We start from the raw sequence: 17,156 nt of genomic DNA, 5'->3' as shown, positions 1-17,156 counted from the left end.
ACATCTTACTTAAATAACTTTTATTTTTAGTTCTTAATAGCTTTGCTCTGTGACTTCGAACAAGCATTTCACCTCTCTGATTTCATTTTTTTTAACCTATAAATGGAAGATCTGGGCAAGATCTTTAAATTTCTCTCTAGTCTACAATTCCACATTTCTGCCTTAAATGCAGCTGTGTGTGATCAAAGCAGTGGGGCTTTCTACTCAGATTCCCATAAACAACTCACAGCCTTACCATCCTTTATCTCCAAGGAGAATCACATGATTAATTCTACCTTTTCCCAGTCCTTGTATTTGCACTTCGCATTACAGTAAAACCTCATTAACTTAGATGACACTCATTTAGAATGCATGATAATTCCATAACTGGACCAAAGTTTATCTTCACTTAGTAAAAACGTGGCTTCATGGAAAGTGCAGATAAACAGTGTCAACAGCAGGGCCAAGTCAGTGTTCAAAATCCTTAAGAAGCAGCTATTTTTCAAGTCTCTGCAAGCATTTCCAACATGTGCTTTTGTATCCACCAGGAACCAGTTTTTAATCCAGAGCATCAAACCAAATAGCCTGATGGTCAGGCCTCTTGACGACTCTAAGCCTGGCTGCTTTCCCTTTGGCCCTGCTGTGTGTTTGCTCCATACTTTAAAAGATGGAAGAGTGAACAGCGCACACTGCAGAGGGGATCAAACAGTAAAACAGAGAAACTCTGGTCCTGCAGCAGCAAACAGATGATTTCTAACCACAGCTGCTGCAGCCTCAAAAAAGGGTGCAGGGAAGCTGATGGAAGACACAGGAGATGGCCAGGGAGGAGATCTCCAATTAATGAAGGAGGAAGCCCTTTCAAGTGGCGTTTACCACACAAAGTCAGACACTAACAAACCATTTCAGCAGGAAGACCTGCAGCTTTGGAAGAGAAGCCCATCTTCAGGATCCACATATTTTACAAGTGCCATAGATGATTTCTAAGCCCATCCCTAGGGGAAAAATACTGTGCTGATTAGAAAGGATTATTAACCTTGGTTAATAAGACTTATCCTGCAATGATGCCTGGAACTATCTGCAATTTAATAGACAGATGCTTACGTTAACAGCTTCCTAAACTGTGTATTCTACATTCTTGTGATTGTTAAGGAGATATAATTGAACTGTGTGAACCTGGCAATATTTGCAACTCAAATCCCTATGTTTGAGTGGGCAGAAAAGATGAAAGCAGCCTCCTGCCAAGAAGTGAACTTGGACAGAGTACCTGCCTGTGTTGGAACCTGTTGACCCTCTCTGTGGGCGGACAAAGCCAGGTGAGCTCACGATACCTGTACTGCACTTGTGATGTCCAGCAGCTGTCTGCCTAAAGGAAAACTTTATAAATCCCTGGGAGGGTAGAGATTTTCCAGATCCCCTGGGGAAAGGGCTCATTGTCAGCTGGTGTCACAGGCCTCCCCTGTGTCCAAATGGATATAGTGAAGATGATGAGAGGAGGGGCAGGGGTCGCATTGTATACTCATGGCCTCTTTTACCATATGATGATTGGGAGTCAATGGTCCTAGAGACTGGGTATTCTTGAAAGCTAAGAAGGTAGAACCACAGTGTTCCTCAGCCAACCACCATGATCTCGGCCTGCCTCGCTGACTGCTGTGAATTTGTGGCACTCAGATTCAGGGGTTTATTTTAGATTTAGTCTCACTTTTCCCATTTGCTGTTCTAACGCCCTTCAATATCTCAGATTATTTGCATAATGAGTTTCCCCCTCAACCCTGTATTTGCCTTGAAGAGATGGAACTCCACAAGATGTTTGAAGATCTATACACTATCATGAAGCTAAAGAAAATAGCCCGATCAGACTGGATTGCCATTATTAATGAAGTGGTTCTGTTCTGATAAGATGAGACTTACGACTCCTGGAAAGAGATCACAGAACTGGCAAGCTGGGAATTTCTCATAATGGGCCGTGGATCCTGGCTGGCCAATATTTTTGACCAAGAAATCTGTTCGATCACAAACCAGCCCCTCTTTTCCAGATGTGCCAGGTGAGAAATTTCCACACCAGCTGCCAATTCAGGGCTGAACTGAGAATTTTGAGACTGATTCATAAAAAGGCAGCATAGGAAGCCAAGAGAGATATTTTCCGAAAGCTGTCCATAGTGGTGTCTGTGGCAGCTTTAGCTATGATAGAAACAAGTTTCCAGTGTTAAGAAAAGAATTTTGAAAAGCATGCTATATTCACTAAGATTGTGTGTTCCTCGGCCACTAAAATGAAATTAATATCTGAAAGAGAAACAAATTTAAGATATGCTATGTGAACAAAAACTGCAAAGGAATCATATACTGTGTATTACCATTGCAACAAAGAAAATATCTACCTTGGTATATGAACAAGAATTGGAAGGTATGGAGCGGAAGGGAAAGTAATAGTTGATGATTTTTTCTATAATTTTTTAAAAGTATTACCTTACTACACACCCAAAAAAAAGCTTTCCTGCCACACCATGGGAATTTTGTTCGTTAAACCCCTGAGCTATCTCTAGGTCTCTATGTTCTCAGCATACAGGCCTGTAATTAAAATTTCTGTTTCATGCTTCTTGACCTTTTCTGGGAGTGCTGCTTTTGTTATGGCTTTGACAGACTTAGACGTGAGCCCCTAGAGTGATGTGGAGGGAAAGATCCAGCCAGCCCTAAGGAACCTGGCCTGAATGCACCCTCTGTAAGTTGTCTCTGTTCACAATCCAATCAAGTAGAGTCCTCATCCAAATTCATCACATAATTTCCCAAAACTAGGTCCACGGTGCAAAGGTTTTGCCACGACTACTACCAATTTTGGTCTGCAAGTTCAAAAGAATTCAGCCACCCTTGGCAGAAAAATAGTAACATCCTCCTGATATCAGATTAACAAATATGATCAAGAAATTGCAAATAAGATTATAAGGTCCAAGTTGGGTAATAGCTCCTTCCTGCTTTGGAGGATGTTGAGAAGGCACATTTATTGCCTTATTAGAAATGACACATCGTCTTATCCAGCCACTGACCTGTGGCTCCCTATGGCCAACATTGTTAATGCAGGACTCCTCAGCCCTGAAGTCACGACCTTCCCAGTAGGTGCCTGTCAATCTCTGGGTGTGCCTGTCCCTATTCCAGACTAACAGCAACTCTTGGTTCCCCGTGAGCACCCTGTGCTTTCACACTCTGTCCTACTCAACAGGGTCCCTCACCCTGGAGGCCTGTAGGGCTTTCCCCCATGTGAAGCTTGTCCTGACACCTCATTGGGTTTCCCACATCTGCATGAGGAACCCAACATGGCATCACTGTTGATTCCTTATCTTGACATGGGCAACCTCAAAGATTCAACCTATGGTCGCTGAACACAGGCCCATTGTTAAAATTTGTGACTGTCTTTTCTTAACCTTGCTGGAAAGCTCTGTATTTTATCACAGATTGGACATGCTCAAGATGCAAACCCCTTGAGGACCCTAGGGTGCTGGTTTGTACCCATCTTGGAGTGCTCGCTGCATTATGCTTTGAGCTATAATTATCTGCATACTCCAGGTTAATTCCTCCATCCCACCCCAGTTTGATTGGGTCTTACTCATCTCTGAACCCAAGTGCCCCTCTAGGCACATTACAGGCACACAGTAGGTTCTTAATAATTATTTATGAAATTCAGGTGACTAGTCCAAGGAGGTCACCTATATATCTCCAACCACGCTAAAACTGCCTTCTCTTTAGCTATACCATCCTCATTCTTATCCCCATACCTCAACCTCCCTGTCCGTCCATTCAAACCGTATTTAGCCATCAAAACTGAGCTACAGCTACACTTCCACCTTAGCATCTCCCCTGGTTTGCCTCTTACCTACAGCTTTCTGTCTTCTTCATAGTTTCAACTGTGACTACATCACATATCGTGACACATCATTGCTTTTCTGTACTTGTGGTTTACTCATCCATTTGTTCCGCAACAATCATTGAGCATTTTTTGTGTGCCATGTTCGTGGGAATAGAAAGATTGAAAACATGCATGTAAGTAGAAGGTTGCTTGGTAGGAGGAATTCAGTACACAGGGATCTTAACCTATATATTAGGGCTCTTTGCATGCACTCACAGAATCTGAAACTGGCTAGCTTGAATTAAAAGAGAAGTTATAGGAAGGACATAGTATTGCTTCCAGGAGAGAAAGGAAGGCAGGAAACCCCAGAATAGCATATAGCAAATATCTGACAGCAACAAATGCTGGGATCCCCGCATTTTTGGTCCCTTTGCTTCTTCCCTTATCATTAACATTCAGGGAATGGTGGATCAATAGCCTAGTGTGCACTATCTCACAACCAGACAAAGGCAAGATCTAATTAAATACATACCCCACCTCCCCCTAGACGGTATCCCATAGAAGAGAAGTAAATGGCTGCCATTTTCAGCAGAAGGTGGAATAGGTGCTAGACAGCCATAAACAATTAATATCCATCACAGTGCACAGTGATACGCTCAAATATTTAACAGCATAAAGTTAAAACAGTCTGATGTATCCAGTTCTATAACCAAATCAGACCTGCCACTTAGCACAGTCATGACAAGGTTGGTATGAGGGCATCCTTGCCCCTAGACAGTGCTGGGATACATACTGTCCATCCAAGACTCACAGATAATTCTTTATCCTAACTAGATTGTAAAGTTCCTGCTTGAACAAGAGCTACATAAAGTTTATTCTCATGCTCATCTCTATATCCTCCCAGTACCTAGCACATGATCTATGTTCAAATGAACATACCTTCAGTGCTACTAAATTGAGACAAGGTCAGTGTTCCTTACCTGGATGGCAATGCCCCGTCTTCAAACCTCACTGTGTGTTTATTTTAGAAGGTGATTATTTCAATCAAGAAGTTCACTGAAGGAATCAACACAGGCTCTTCGATCAAAGCTTCTTGGTTGTTTCCATGGAGCAGTAACCCCTCTGTTGGGTTCTACAGAGCATCCGGCATGTGTCACACTCCTTGATGAGCCAATAATTGGGTGGATCACAGAGCTCTATATATAGCTGTCTGTGTTGCAAACGATTGACCTGCCAGTGCTTTGAAGGGAGCTTGGGTCCACAGCTACAGTCCTTCTCTGAATCCTTTTTTAAAAAACTTTTAAGTTTAAGGATACATGTGCAGGTTCAGAACCCTGGCTGGAGAGCTAGTGTGGTCATTTGGAGAAAGAAGGTACTCTGTTTTTTTGTGTGTTTTCAGAGTTCTTGCTCTGGGTCTTTCTCATGTTTGTAGACTGATGTTCCTTCAGTCTTTGAAGTTGCTGTCCTTGGGATGTTTTGGTTTTTTTTTTCTCTCTTGTATCCTGTTTGATGACCTTGAGGGTTTCCTTGTGTTATGAGTTCAAATGACTGGCTTCATTTCTGGAAAATTTCAGGGAGCCAAGGCTAGGCTTCCAACTCCTGGACTGCATACTCTAACCCTAGGGGATTGGTATCAGGCCCAACTTTGTTCTCTGGCTCCTCAAGTTAGGAACCCACTGTGCTGGGTGCAGCCAAGGTGCTCGCTGACTGCTGGTCACAACTCTCCAATGGGTGGTGCCAGCCAAAGTGTTTTGTAGGGCAGTGGCAGTGGGATCTGTCCTCATTCACATGTGCCAGTGGTAGTCGCAGTGGCAGTGCAGCAGGGTGCATGCTCATGGGCTACAGTAGGGTGCTAGTGGGTACCCAGGTGCCAGCCTCCATGTGGCCATTGGCAGCAGCAGTGGAGGCAGCATGGCATGGGAAGGTGGGCCCCCACCCCCAATGGCAACTTTGCATGCTGTCCCACTGGTAGTGGTGTTAGCATGGGAGCGGGAGACTGGCAGGTGCTGATCTGCGTACACCCTCTGTGTGAGTTCATGCAGGCAGGAGTGGCTGCTTAGGGTGTGGTAAGGTCCACTGTTCTCCCTACCTAGTTTCACTCCAGCAGCAGTGTTAGTGCAGGGGCAAGGCACTGGTGAAGGTGAGGCTGGTGGGCTCTGTGCCTGCCAAGGCTTTGACTGCAATGATGGCATGGTGTGGGGAGGAGGAGGCTGAGTTCACTTACACCAGCAGCAGTGGTAGGGCAGGGCACATGCACACATGCACACTGGCAGGGCAGAGAAGGCAAGATCTGCCTGATCACACGTGCACCAGCAGTGACTCGGGGGGTGGTCGTGGGCCCAGCAGAAACTGCAGTAGAGGAAGGAAGTGGGTGGGCTGGTGCATGTCCACAGGGGTTGCTCTGCTGGAGCTTTCTGCTTTGGGGAGCCCGGGGGGTCCGCATCACAGCTTCTGCACTGGAAAACCACACCATGTTTGCCAGTGCAGGAGCTGTGATGCGGGCCCCCAGGGCTACCCAAGGCTGCAATGCAAGCAGGCATGGCCAGGCTGGGGCTCCAGGAGAGGCCAGAAAACCAGGGGGTGCTCAGGTTGTTGAATTGGCCTCAAATGCCAGGCAAGACCACCCTGAAGAATTTAGTTTGACCAGTTTCCCTAGCGTTAAAGTCTGCTATGGCAGCAAGTCGAGCCTAAAGGGATGGCTGCCCCTGGCTATGCTTCACTGCAAATGCTCCCACACCAAACCCTCTGGGCTCCACCCAGGCTGAAGTGCTGCCCCTACCACTTCTCCAAGCAGCTCTCCCTGCCAACTCAAGTGTCTGTGGTGGTCAAGGGGTCTCCTCTTGCCGGGATTCTAGAGGCCTGTGGTGAAAGCAGGTTGTTCCTTGCCAGTTTAACTCACCTGTTCCCCTGGAGTCATTGGGGGCCAGGAGCTAGTCCCAGTGCATGGTAGCCCCATGCAGCGGCTTCCTCCCACTTCAGTGTAGCTTCTGTGTCTTCCCTCCACCCACTCTCAGTGCCTCCTTGCTGAAGATCTGTTAGGAGGGTGCCAGTCGTCCCAGTCCCTCGGTGGCAGGTGTTCCACCTGGCTGCGTATAGTCGGCCATCTTGTCCAGCTCCTTCCAATAAGCTCCTCTGAATCTCATCCTTTAAAAAGATAAAAAGATTTAAAGGATAAAATTTGGAACCATGAACTGCCCAGGATAAAGCCTTCCATTTGCATTCTCTATTGCCTAGCCCCTTTGTGGAAGAATCTACCTTTATCGCTGGCCCTAATTATCCTCCCCTGGCCAGAAAGGTTACACATTCACGTGCCAGAAATGGGGAGCTCTTGGGAACCATAAGATATCTTGAACAGGCTCTAGTTCCTGCTTTTCCCTTGGATGGCTGTGTGACCCCAGGTGAGTTACCTAATAGCTCTACAACTATTTCTTCCTGCATACCTTAAATAAAATAAGTGATTAAATAAAATGATCAGTTCCGGAATTCTGAAAGTTTCTTTGCTATTGCTAATTATGAGCAACCAACATGTTTCTTGTTCTCAGGTTACAAATCAGTAAGACAAATATAAAGAGAATGCTTTGACATCAGGGGTCAAAAGACACATAAAACACTATGGTATAGATGTGACATTCCTGTCAATATATTTTCATTAAAAAGGCAGGAAATGTTTCTGGAAATTTATTGTGATAGACTTGGGAAATTATAATTTAGATTGAAGCACTTGCAAATCATTGCTTCTGAGAGGTTGCTGCCAACTTGCATAATTTTATTTTTCCTTTATCCTGGGATATTATTCATATATATGCATCTATATATACATATATATATTTCACACATATCTTATATTATATTTTTTCCACAATTTAGAGCTTAAACACCTATGGGAAATCTTCAAGCAATATTTTGTAGGTCCCAAATAGCAGTCATTTCCTGTTAAATTAAGCTAATGATGGAATTTATTGTATTAACTAAACCAATTTTCATCCAGTTGCAGTGAACATCCTGCATGGCATGCTGGCTGTCTTTGTGATAGTTGTGCTCTTTTCCTGGGCACATCACAGTTGCCCCTCCAAGTGCTCTCCCCAGTTAGGAAGATGCAATTAGATGACAGCGTCACCCTCTCCTATACTGTCAGTAATAAGGAACGGATGCTTCATTCCGATGGGAAAAATTGAGTCTTTTCACAATTATTAATATCCTGAATTAGAATGTGTTGCTTTATTTGTCATTTTACCTAGTTTTCTATGAATCTGAAATATTTAAAGTCTTGTTTATTTAACCATGAGGCTGATAAAGAAAGGGAACACTATAAACCATTCTCAGCATATAGAATTATGGGCTATGTTTCTGGAAGGAAATATATAAACCTCCTAGGCCTATGAACTTATTTTCATTTTAAACAATTATTTACTTAATGAATAGGTGGTATATGTGTGCAGTGTAAAATTCATCGAGTATGAAAGGAGCATAGGGTATAGTGAAAAGTACCAATCCAATGGAGTATACCTCTTATCTAAACTCAGCGCAAAATTTCCTAAAATGGAACTTCAGGTAATTAGTTTATCCCTCCATAGGGGCAACTAAGGTTACCAATTTCTTATGTATCCTCTAGCTTATTTTACAGTTCAGGAAAATTGGGCTCAGAACAGCAAAATGATTAATCTACAGTCACATGGCAAGTTGTTTGCTGCAGCCAAACTAGAACCTTGGCCTCTTCACTATTAACAAAATTTCACCCATAATACATAGCTGTCAGCCGGCTCCAGACAAACCAAAGACATTCTTTTCTTACAATGCGAACCAAAACTTTCTAATAAAAGCAGAAGGCTGAGGACAACATTCAGACAAAGTGCTTTTGTTTGGTTGAATGCTCAATAAAGAACACAGAATATTCTTTTTAAAAGAGATGTATAAGAAATCTATTCCAACGACCTTATTTTACACATGAAGAAATTAAGGCTCACACTGGGAAACAATTGCCCAGCAAATTAATGTTAGTGAGCCTATTTGCATGAACTCTGAGCAGTGTTTGTGACTTTGCAAACGGAATACAGATCCTCCCTCGCCCTACCTCCAATCATTACCTCTTGGTTCCCCTGCCTATATCTGGGGCATTGCGGCTATGTTATAATGGAAAATGCAGGAGCACATTGATTTCCTATAATGGTTTTATCTATAGAAATTTGTGAGGATGTCCTTTGGTTGGAAGATGGGCACTGAATATCTGAAAGTGCCAAATTGAACTGAGAAGGAGTGTTCCAAAGTAGTGCCTCAAATGAACCTCTGCTCACCAAGAAAAGTCTCTCTCTGCACTTGCAGACTGTACCTGTCCTTATAGGATGCATCGTGCAGTTGGAAATGTGTTGCCAGGCATTAACGACTTCTTGTTGCCTTCTTAGTAATGCAGGTTATAGGCTTCAGGAAAAAGCAATCACGGAATCAAGCTTTTGAGAGAAGTTCTATACTTGAATTAACAAAGAAATCTATATTGAGTCGAGTTTTCTTGTATCTTTCTAATTTAAGTTGTATTAGGACAATGTAATTACAGAAACCAAAAGAGAGATTGACAGTGAGATAACAATGTGAATAAAGAGAAGCCGTGGGCCCTTCTTCCCTGCCCTGGGAAAGATGCTATGCCTTTAAAATACTTCATGTGGTACTTCTATGCCCTTCCTCTTTTGAATCTCACAAACCTGGGAGGCAGGAATTCTCACCACTTGCATTTTAAAGGTGAGAAAAATGAAAGCCTAGAGGTCAAGTGATTTATGCAAAGCCACACAGCACAGAACTGACCATTCCAGATCTGGACCCTGGGTTTCTGACTTCCAGAGGCCATTCTCTCTGAATTCTCCCCACACTTCTCTTCCCACTCCTCTGTCTCTGTGGCTCAATTCTTTCCTCCTCTCACTTACTTACATTTAGGCACCCCTGAAGTTTCTCTCTGGGGCTGACTTCTCCTTTCTCCTTCAAATGATGTCATTAAAATTCCTCTTACAGCTTTAAATATCACCTCTTTGCAGATGCCCTATGGCTCTGACCACCTCGGGAGTCAGTGTCTTAAGCTCAAAACTGCTCCTCAGCACTCAGGTCATAGATGCTATAGGTCTCTGAAAAGCCCATGGGTGACTCGTGCATCCAATGGGAGGAACTGGGACTGGCAGAAGCAGAAGGTGCAACCCAGCCTGGCAAAGGGAACTGGGTGTTCCAGCCCTCTAAGCAGGGCCTGCAAACTAAACCTGCATAAGGAAGATCTCTGTAGAGTGATATGAGCAGAGAGGGATTTCACACATAAACATTCTTACATCATTACAGATGAAGAATTTTTCCCTTGCTGTGGGTTGGAAGGTCAGGATATTGAGGAGTGAACAATGATACCTCCCATTTTTATAGCACATTGCAGTTTGCCAGGTGGTTGTATGTCCATTGTCTTATTTGATCTTTCCAACAACTTTCTAAAGCAGGAAGGGTAGGAACTAGTACTCTGAATGACTTGCCCAAGATCTCACAGTTAGTAAATGGCAGGGCTGGAAGGGTGAAAAAAAACCAGTCTAGTTCTCTACCAGTGCATGCCCCACTTCCTTGCCCACCTAATTCCTCTCTTCTTTGTAAGTTTTCTTAGACAGATAGCATAAATCCTCAATGGACTACTACCCATTGGCTCTCGGACAAAGCAGAAGTGAGCAAACGTTTCCTGTCAGGAGCCAGGTAACAAATGTTCTAGACTTTGCAGACCATACAGCCTCTATCACAACTTTTCAGCTTCGTTGTTTTAGTCTGAAAGCAGCTCTAGGCAATACATAAACAAATGAGCATGGAAGTGTTCCAATAAAACTTTATTTCGAAAAACAGGTGGTGGGCCAGATTTGGTCCTCGGGCTGTAGTTGGCCAACCCTTGACATAAACCTTTGCAGGATGATTCTTGTCCTCTCCAAGATCTGCCTCCATCTTCCCTCATCGCCTCCAGAACAATAACCAGGGTCCAGCTTCAGTTTGAACAGAACAGGGATATAGAGTCCTTACTTTAGGAAGGAAGAGTCCACATAACTCAAATAATTTCAAGAACTGGCTAATACGTACTAATAGAAACTAGGGAGCAAATGCCCCAGTATCTCGAAAGTTTGGGGCAGGGAAAAGTGACAAGAAGAATATAAGGCTGCGTTGGGAGAGTTTATTGATGTAGAAGCACTCTCCCCTGACTCGGAGTTTAATATCCTGCTAAACTCAGGTACAGCCAGTTGTACTTACTGCTGGAATGGCTCCTCCAAACTTTCGCTCAACAATAGCCTTCAGCAAATGAAGTTGAGACACTGGGTCTGCCTTGGCAGCATGTGGAGGAAGAGTCAGGAGAGCCAGGGAAGTGGGAATGTAAGAAGGACTCACTGTGTGAGACCAGAGAACCACCACAAGTGTGACAGCTTCCCTGGAAATGCATGAAGGAGGCTTCTTTCCTAAGGCAATAAAAATCCACTGATGACAGAGGCATTAGCACTTTTAAGAAGCTCAGTGGCCACTGTCTCCCAGTGGCCTGGATTGACACTAGAAAATGCTGCATAGAACTAGGCTCTCTAGTAAATAGATGTGACAGGATTCCCACAAAGCAAGAATCACTTTGGTCAGAGATGAGAAAGATGTGTTAACATAACAGGCAGCAACTGGCGTGGCAACAAGGATGGCCTCAGAGGTTGATGGTAATGCCCGTTAGGCCATAGTATTCCTGGGGGGCGAGTAAGATAAATGGGTAGCTGGCTAGGGTGTAATCTGATTTCAAAACAGAAAAAGTGGAGATCTGATGAGCAGAGGCCAATGTCAACTGCTGCAACACAAAATCACTGTTCCTCCTACAGTTTCCAGAGTTAAGTCAGTTCACAGACCCAGGAACTATTGCTTCCCTGGGAGAAATCAATATTCTTCCAGTCCTTCCCCAAAGGGATCTGTGGCTACTTCCCAGAATAACTGTATGTGTGCACTCTTAGATATGAGTTCTAGGCTAAAACTGATGATAAGGGACCCAGCATGCCATTGTGGCCCCCACCCTCCCAGTTAGAGTGAGGATGTGGAAGGTCATGTGATGCCCTGGCCCAAATTCTCTCACAGTGGGTCCATTGTATCCATAGACCTACCCTCTAGTTATTCGACCAGTTGTCAAGTATATAATTATTTCTAGCAGCTGACAGGACATCTCATTCATTTCCTGGTCTGTGGAGAAAGAGCTGTTAAAGCACAAAGGGTGAGTGGAAGTCCATGAAACAGTCCTTCACCCTGGTGAAGACAGCAAATTATAATCCATTCTGCCTCCTGGGTGGAATGGCAAATATTACTGGCTTCCTCAAAGATAGAAAGAGTGCAAGTGTGATGGTCCTCATCACATCTCTGTATTCAGTTCATCTACATGGCTTCTGCCAAAATGAAATAGATATAGTAGATGATGGTGAACTACTTTAAACTAAGCCAAATGATAGCCTCAGTTGCAACCGCTATGCCAGATATAGTATCTTTACTGAAAGAGATAAACACAGCCTCAGGCTTTAGGACTGTGGCTACTGAGCTGGTAAATAAGTTCTTTTCAAACTCCATCAGTAAGGAGAATAAAAAGCAGCTCAGCTCACCTTTCTGTGGGAAGGACAGGAGTACACATTGACTGCCTTGCTCTAGGGCAATGTTAATGCTTTTGCTCTCTTAGTAGAGTATGCAGGGATCTGATTGTCTTGACATTTATAAAGCATCACGATGGTCCACTATATGAATGACACCATGCTAACTGGACTGATGAGCCAGAAGTGGCAAGTATTTCAGATACCCAAGGAAAACACACACTGTCAGAATATTGGAGATAAAAGTCATGAAAATTCAGGGGCTGGTCACACTGGTGATGCTTCCAGGCAGTCAGTGGTCTAAGACTTGCCAGGTTATTCCCTGTAAGATTGGTTGCTGTACCCTGCAATCTCTACCACGAAGGTTTGGTAGGGTTCTTGGGATTTTGAAAGCAGTGTGTATAGTCCTTAGGAATATTACTCCAATTCCTTTATCAGACATGCTGGAAGGCTTCCAGTTTTGAGCAGGACACGAGTGAGAGAGGATTCTCTAACAGGTCCAAGCTGGCATTCACACCAATTTATATTGAGCTCCTACCACTCAGGCCATGTGACTGGGAGATCTGATATAGCTAGAAGATTCTGAAGGGAGTGAGGATGCCCTGTGGATTCTCTGGTAATTACCACAGGGGAGTTTCAGCTCAAACCCCCAGAGTTCTAGATCAAAGCTATACCATCTGCAGCAGGGAATAGCTTGCTGGGAATAGCTTGTCATGCTGCTGGGTGTGCCTGAGTTCCTGACCACAGAATCGCAAGTGACTATGAGACTGGAGCTGAGTATTATGAACTGATATTTTTCAGATGCACTAAGGCATGTTGAACGTTATATGTATATTCAGAATTGGGTCCAAGAGGGTTCAGAGGTGGCCTCAATGGGAAGCCCAAACCTGCAATACTGCTACCTTTGACACACCAGTGCCACCTCCTCAACTTATACTCATGGCCTATGGCAGAACACAGAGGGGTCCCTATGATTAACAGATAGAGGAGGAAAAACTGAGGCCTACTTCACAGATGGATGGGCTCACTTCCTGCCTCCATTACTCTAAATTCTGTTGGATCGTAGGTTGTGATTCCCAACAAAGGAGAGGTTCTAGCAAGATTACAACAAGTTTCCACTGAACTGAAGCTATCACTACCACCTGGTCATTTTGAGTTTCTCATGCCAGCGGGACCAGGAGGCAAGGAAGAAATTACCAGATTGGCAAAGATAATTGTCCCTATCATAGAAACTGGGATTGCTGCTCTATAATGAGGTCTGAAAGGAGTATGTACAAAACGCAGGGCACACTCTGGGAGGCTCTTAGTGCTTTTTCACTAAGAGATAATGGTAAAGGAGAAAAAGTAGCAACTACCACCATACAATGGTAAGAAAAGTTAGAGTTCAGATCCCTACGGATGGGTCCCTAAGGTCTGGGTTGCCCCACCAGCCAAGCAAACTAAACTAAATAAATCACTCATAGGGGATTCTGGAAGGGGAGATAAAAGAGAACATCAATTTCTGCCTCAGGCCCAGTTATAGCAGCAAGGACTATAGCTTGTTCTGCTAACCCTCCCGTATCAAATCAAGTCTTCTTTTTTTTTTTTTTTTGAGACAGGGTCTCACTGTCACCCAGGCTGGAGTGCAGTGATGTCATCTCAGCTCACTGCAATCTCTGTCTCCTGGGCTCAAACGATTCTCATGCCTCAGCCTTCCCAAGTAGCTGGGATTACAGGCATGCACCACCACACCTGGCTTTTTTCTTTTTCTTTTTTTCTTTTGAGTAGAGACAGGGTTTCTCTGTGTTGGCCAGGCTGGTCTCCAACTCCTAGCCTCAAGTCATCTACATGCCCCCTCCTCCCAAAGTGCTAGGATTACAGGTATGAGCCACTGCACCCGGTCCTGTATCAAGTCTTGATGAGGCTGTTTCACAAGGCTCTCTGGCCCAAGCAGTGTGAGGACTGGGCTGTGTCAGACATCTCTTACGCTTTACTTCCTATTCCTTGGCCCTCCTTTTTATTTTTTTATTTTTATTTGAGACAGAGACTTTCCCTGTTGCCCAAAAGGAGTGCAGTGACACAATCTCGGCTCACTGCAACTTCCATCTCCCAGGTTCAAGCAATTCCCTGCCTCAGCCTCCCAAGTAGCTGGGATAACAGGCACCTGCCACCATGCCCGGCTAATTTTTTTTTTTTTTTTTTTTTGTATTTTTAGTAAAGATGGGATTTCACCATCTTGGCCAGGCTGGACTTGAACCCCTGACCTCATGATCCACCCTCCTCAGCCTCCCAGAGTGCTGGGATTAAAGGCATGAGCCACTGTGCCTGTCCTCCTTGGCCATCTTTTACCCCACCAAGTGCTAGGGCAATCAGCTTTGTGCTAGGATAACCTGGCAGTGCCAAGCCTTGGCTCTATTATGAATCTCTCACTTTCTGCTTCTGGGCTTCTCTAAAGCCTCAGCATGAGCCACCTGTGGGAACCCACCCAGCATTTACTCACACATGTATAACCTGGGGACTGGACAAAGTTAACGACCATGAGATAACTGGACCCATGGGGCACGGGAGCCCGCAGATAAATGCTCCACTCTTTGGTATCTGGGTGGACATCTATGAGGCATGTTCTCTTCTGCTCCTGAGGTCTCAATAGAATTGAGCCCTAGCCATCCGCAGCAGTGACCAGCTCGAGAATGCAATCTTGATGAGCTTTTCCTTCCTCCCCCTGCATGCTCCCTTTCCCCTCCTCCTGATCCCTGAGCTCTCAAAGTGAACCACCTTCCCAAAAGCCTTTGTCACAAGTTTTTCTTTCTGACAGACTCAGGCCAAGACAATGACCTCCTTTCCCTGCCCTCGCCTCCATCACTGTTCCTTTGCCAACCGACAAGGGCCACTGAGGCTACTCTTCATGAAGAATGCCTCCTCCAAAGTAACGTTCTAACGGCCTAAAAACCTATTGATGGGATTTCAATCACTAGCCACATCTATTTGAAAATGGTGTTAAATATCCCCACACAACATGCCGCGTTGTAAAAGTGATTTGAGAAGAAAATCTTTTTTCTAATTCTTCCACCCTCATTTCTCTTTTCCATTTGTCCTTTTTGCAGTTACTGGCACTCAGAGGCAAAAAGGTGAAGTAACTCTTTTGCACTGCTCCATGTCACTGTTACTCATTTTTCCTCACCAGGTGAAGACAGGGTTTCTCAATCTTGACACTATTGACATTTGGGAACAGATAATTCTTTGTTGGGGGAGCTGTTCAGTTCATTGCAGGATGTTTAGCAACATCCCGCCCTCTACCCACCAGATGCTAGTAGCAACTCCAATGTGACAACCAAGAATGTCTCCAGACATTGCCAAATGTCCCCTGGGGGCAAAGCCACTCCTGGTTGAGAATCGCTGGTCTAGGAAATCCTTCTGGTCCTCCTGTAGGCCCTCTGTTATCTACCTCATACTCCTGTAAAGAAAATACTTATCTTTCCTTCTTTTCTAAATAAAAATACAAATTATTAAATGTTCATCAAGCAGCTGCTACATGCCAGAGTATGTCCTAGGCATTATGCCATTAAGAAATGACACATTAATACTAGTACTTAAGTGGTTGATATCATTCATTCAATCATGCATGTAGTCCTTCAACTAATATTTATTGAGTGCCCAGTCTGTATCAGGAAATATTCTAGGCACTGAAAATGTATTATTGAAGAAAGGAAATAAACATCCTAAGGCACATAGTATTCACTCCCCATGGTATGGTAAAATATAAGGGGTCTGGGGATAGCACAGGCCTGAGTTTAAGTCCTATTTTTGTTATCTTCAGGCTGTTTGGTTGTGGGATGGTACTTAGTTTCTCTGAAACCCAGTTCTTGGTCTAGAAAATGGGGTGTTGTAATGCCCACCTTAGCAGGCCAGCTTAAAGAGTGGAGGTAATGTATGCCACATGCTCACAATAGTAGCTGTCACCACAGGACAATTATTATTCATTCTGACGGTTTGTTACATTGTTGGGGAAGATCAGACGTGGAAAGGTCCTTTGACATTAAATGATCCGACCCCCTCATTTTACAGAAGAAAATACTAGTACTTACAATGATGACAAAGTTAGGAAAACAACATGGGTCTCCTGTTCATTTCTCATTAAATGAGATAATTTTTATATACACAAAATTGTACTAAAATGATGGCATTGTAATTATCACTTACTCTCCTATTTTCCTGTCTGTTAGGTATGTTTAATAGTGAACATTCTAACAGTAATGATAACGAGAAGGCTCTCATCAGCTCTAGACCCTAGATGTCATTTTTTTGCATTGTTCATTTAATCAGCAAACGTTTACCAAAATGTCTATTGTGTGCTAAGCCGTCAACATTCTAGGCACTGGGGATGTGAAGGTGAACAAGACAGCCGGTATCCCTGCCTCTATGGTGCCTATACTTTAGTAAGGGAGACGGACAAGAGATCATTAAATACATTAGTAGATTAAGTGATTACAGATCACCAAAGAAGCCAGGAAGAAAATAAACAGGTGCTATGACAAAGAATAAGAAAAGTGACTTATCTGGATAAGGGTTAAGGGAGGGCTTGTTTGTGGAAGCGACATTGAAGCTGAGAACTAAAATATTAGGAGGGACCAGTGCTGTGAGGAGTGACAGTAGAATGGTACAGCAAAGGAAAGAGCAGATGCAAAGGCCCTGAGGTTGGGAGGAGCATGACAAGTTCAACGGGTCTTTTAGCTAGACCTCAGTGAGAAAAGTTGGAGAGAAAGGCAGAAGCT

The 17,156-nt window shown here is 44.0% G+C and overlaps 2 protein-coding genes across 3 annotated transcripts in view; both read right to left on the bottom strand.

Annotated features, from left to right (window-relative positions):
* MINAR1 (membrane integral NOTCH2 associated receptor 1) overlaps positions 1-17,156 on the bottom strand; it is a 92,707-nt gene that overhangs the window by 55,601 nt on the left and 19,950 nt on the right. The gene's annotated exons all lie outside the window — the stretch shown is intronic.
* The window catches only part of TMED3 (transmembrane p24 trafficking protein 3), a 102,743-nt gene continuing 90,887 nt past the window's right edge, over positions 5,301-17,156 (bottom strand). Inside the window, exon 4 of the mRNA XM_077938370.1 lies at positions 5,301-6,952. Coding sequence (XP_077794496.1) covers positions 6,850-6,952 — 103 coding nt within the window. The 3' untranslated portion in view covers positions 5,301-6,849. The remainder of the gene's footprint in view (positions 6,953-17,156) is intronic.

This window comes from Macaca mulatta, chromosome 7, assembly GCF_049350105.2.
Source record: "Macaca mulatta isolate MMU2019108-1 chromosome 7, T2T-MMU8v2.0, whole genome shotgun sequence".
Lineage (NCBI taxonomy): Eukaryota > Metazoa > Chordata > Mammalia > Primates > Cercopithecidae > Macaca > Macaca mulatta.
Note: the sequence above shows the minus strand (reverse complement) of the source record. Positions and strands in the feature narration are given on the sequence as shown.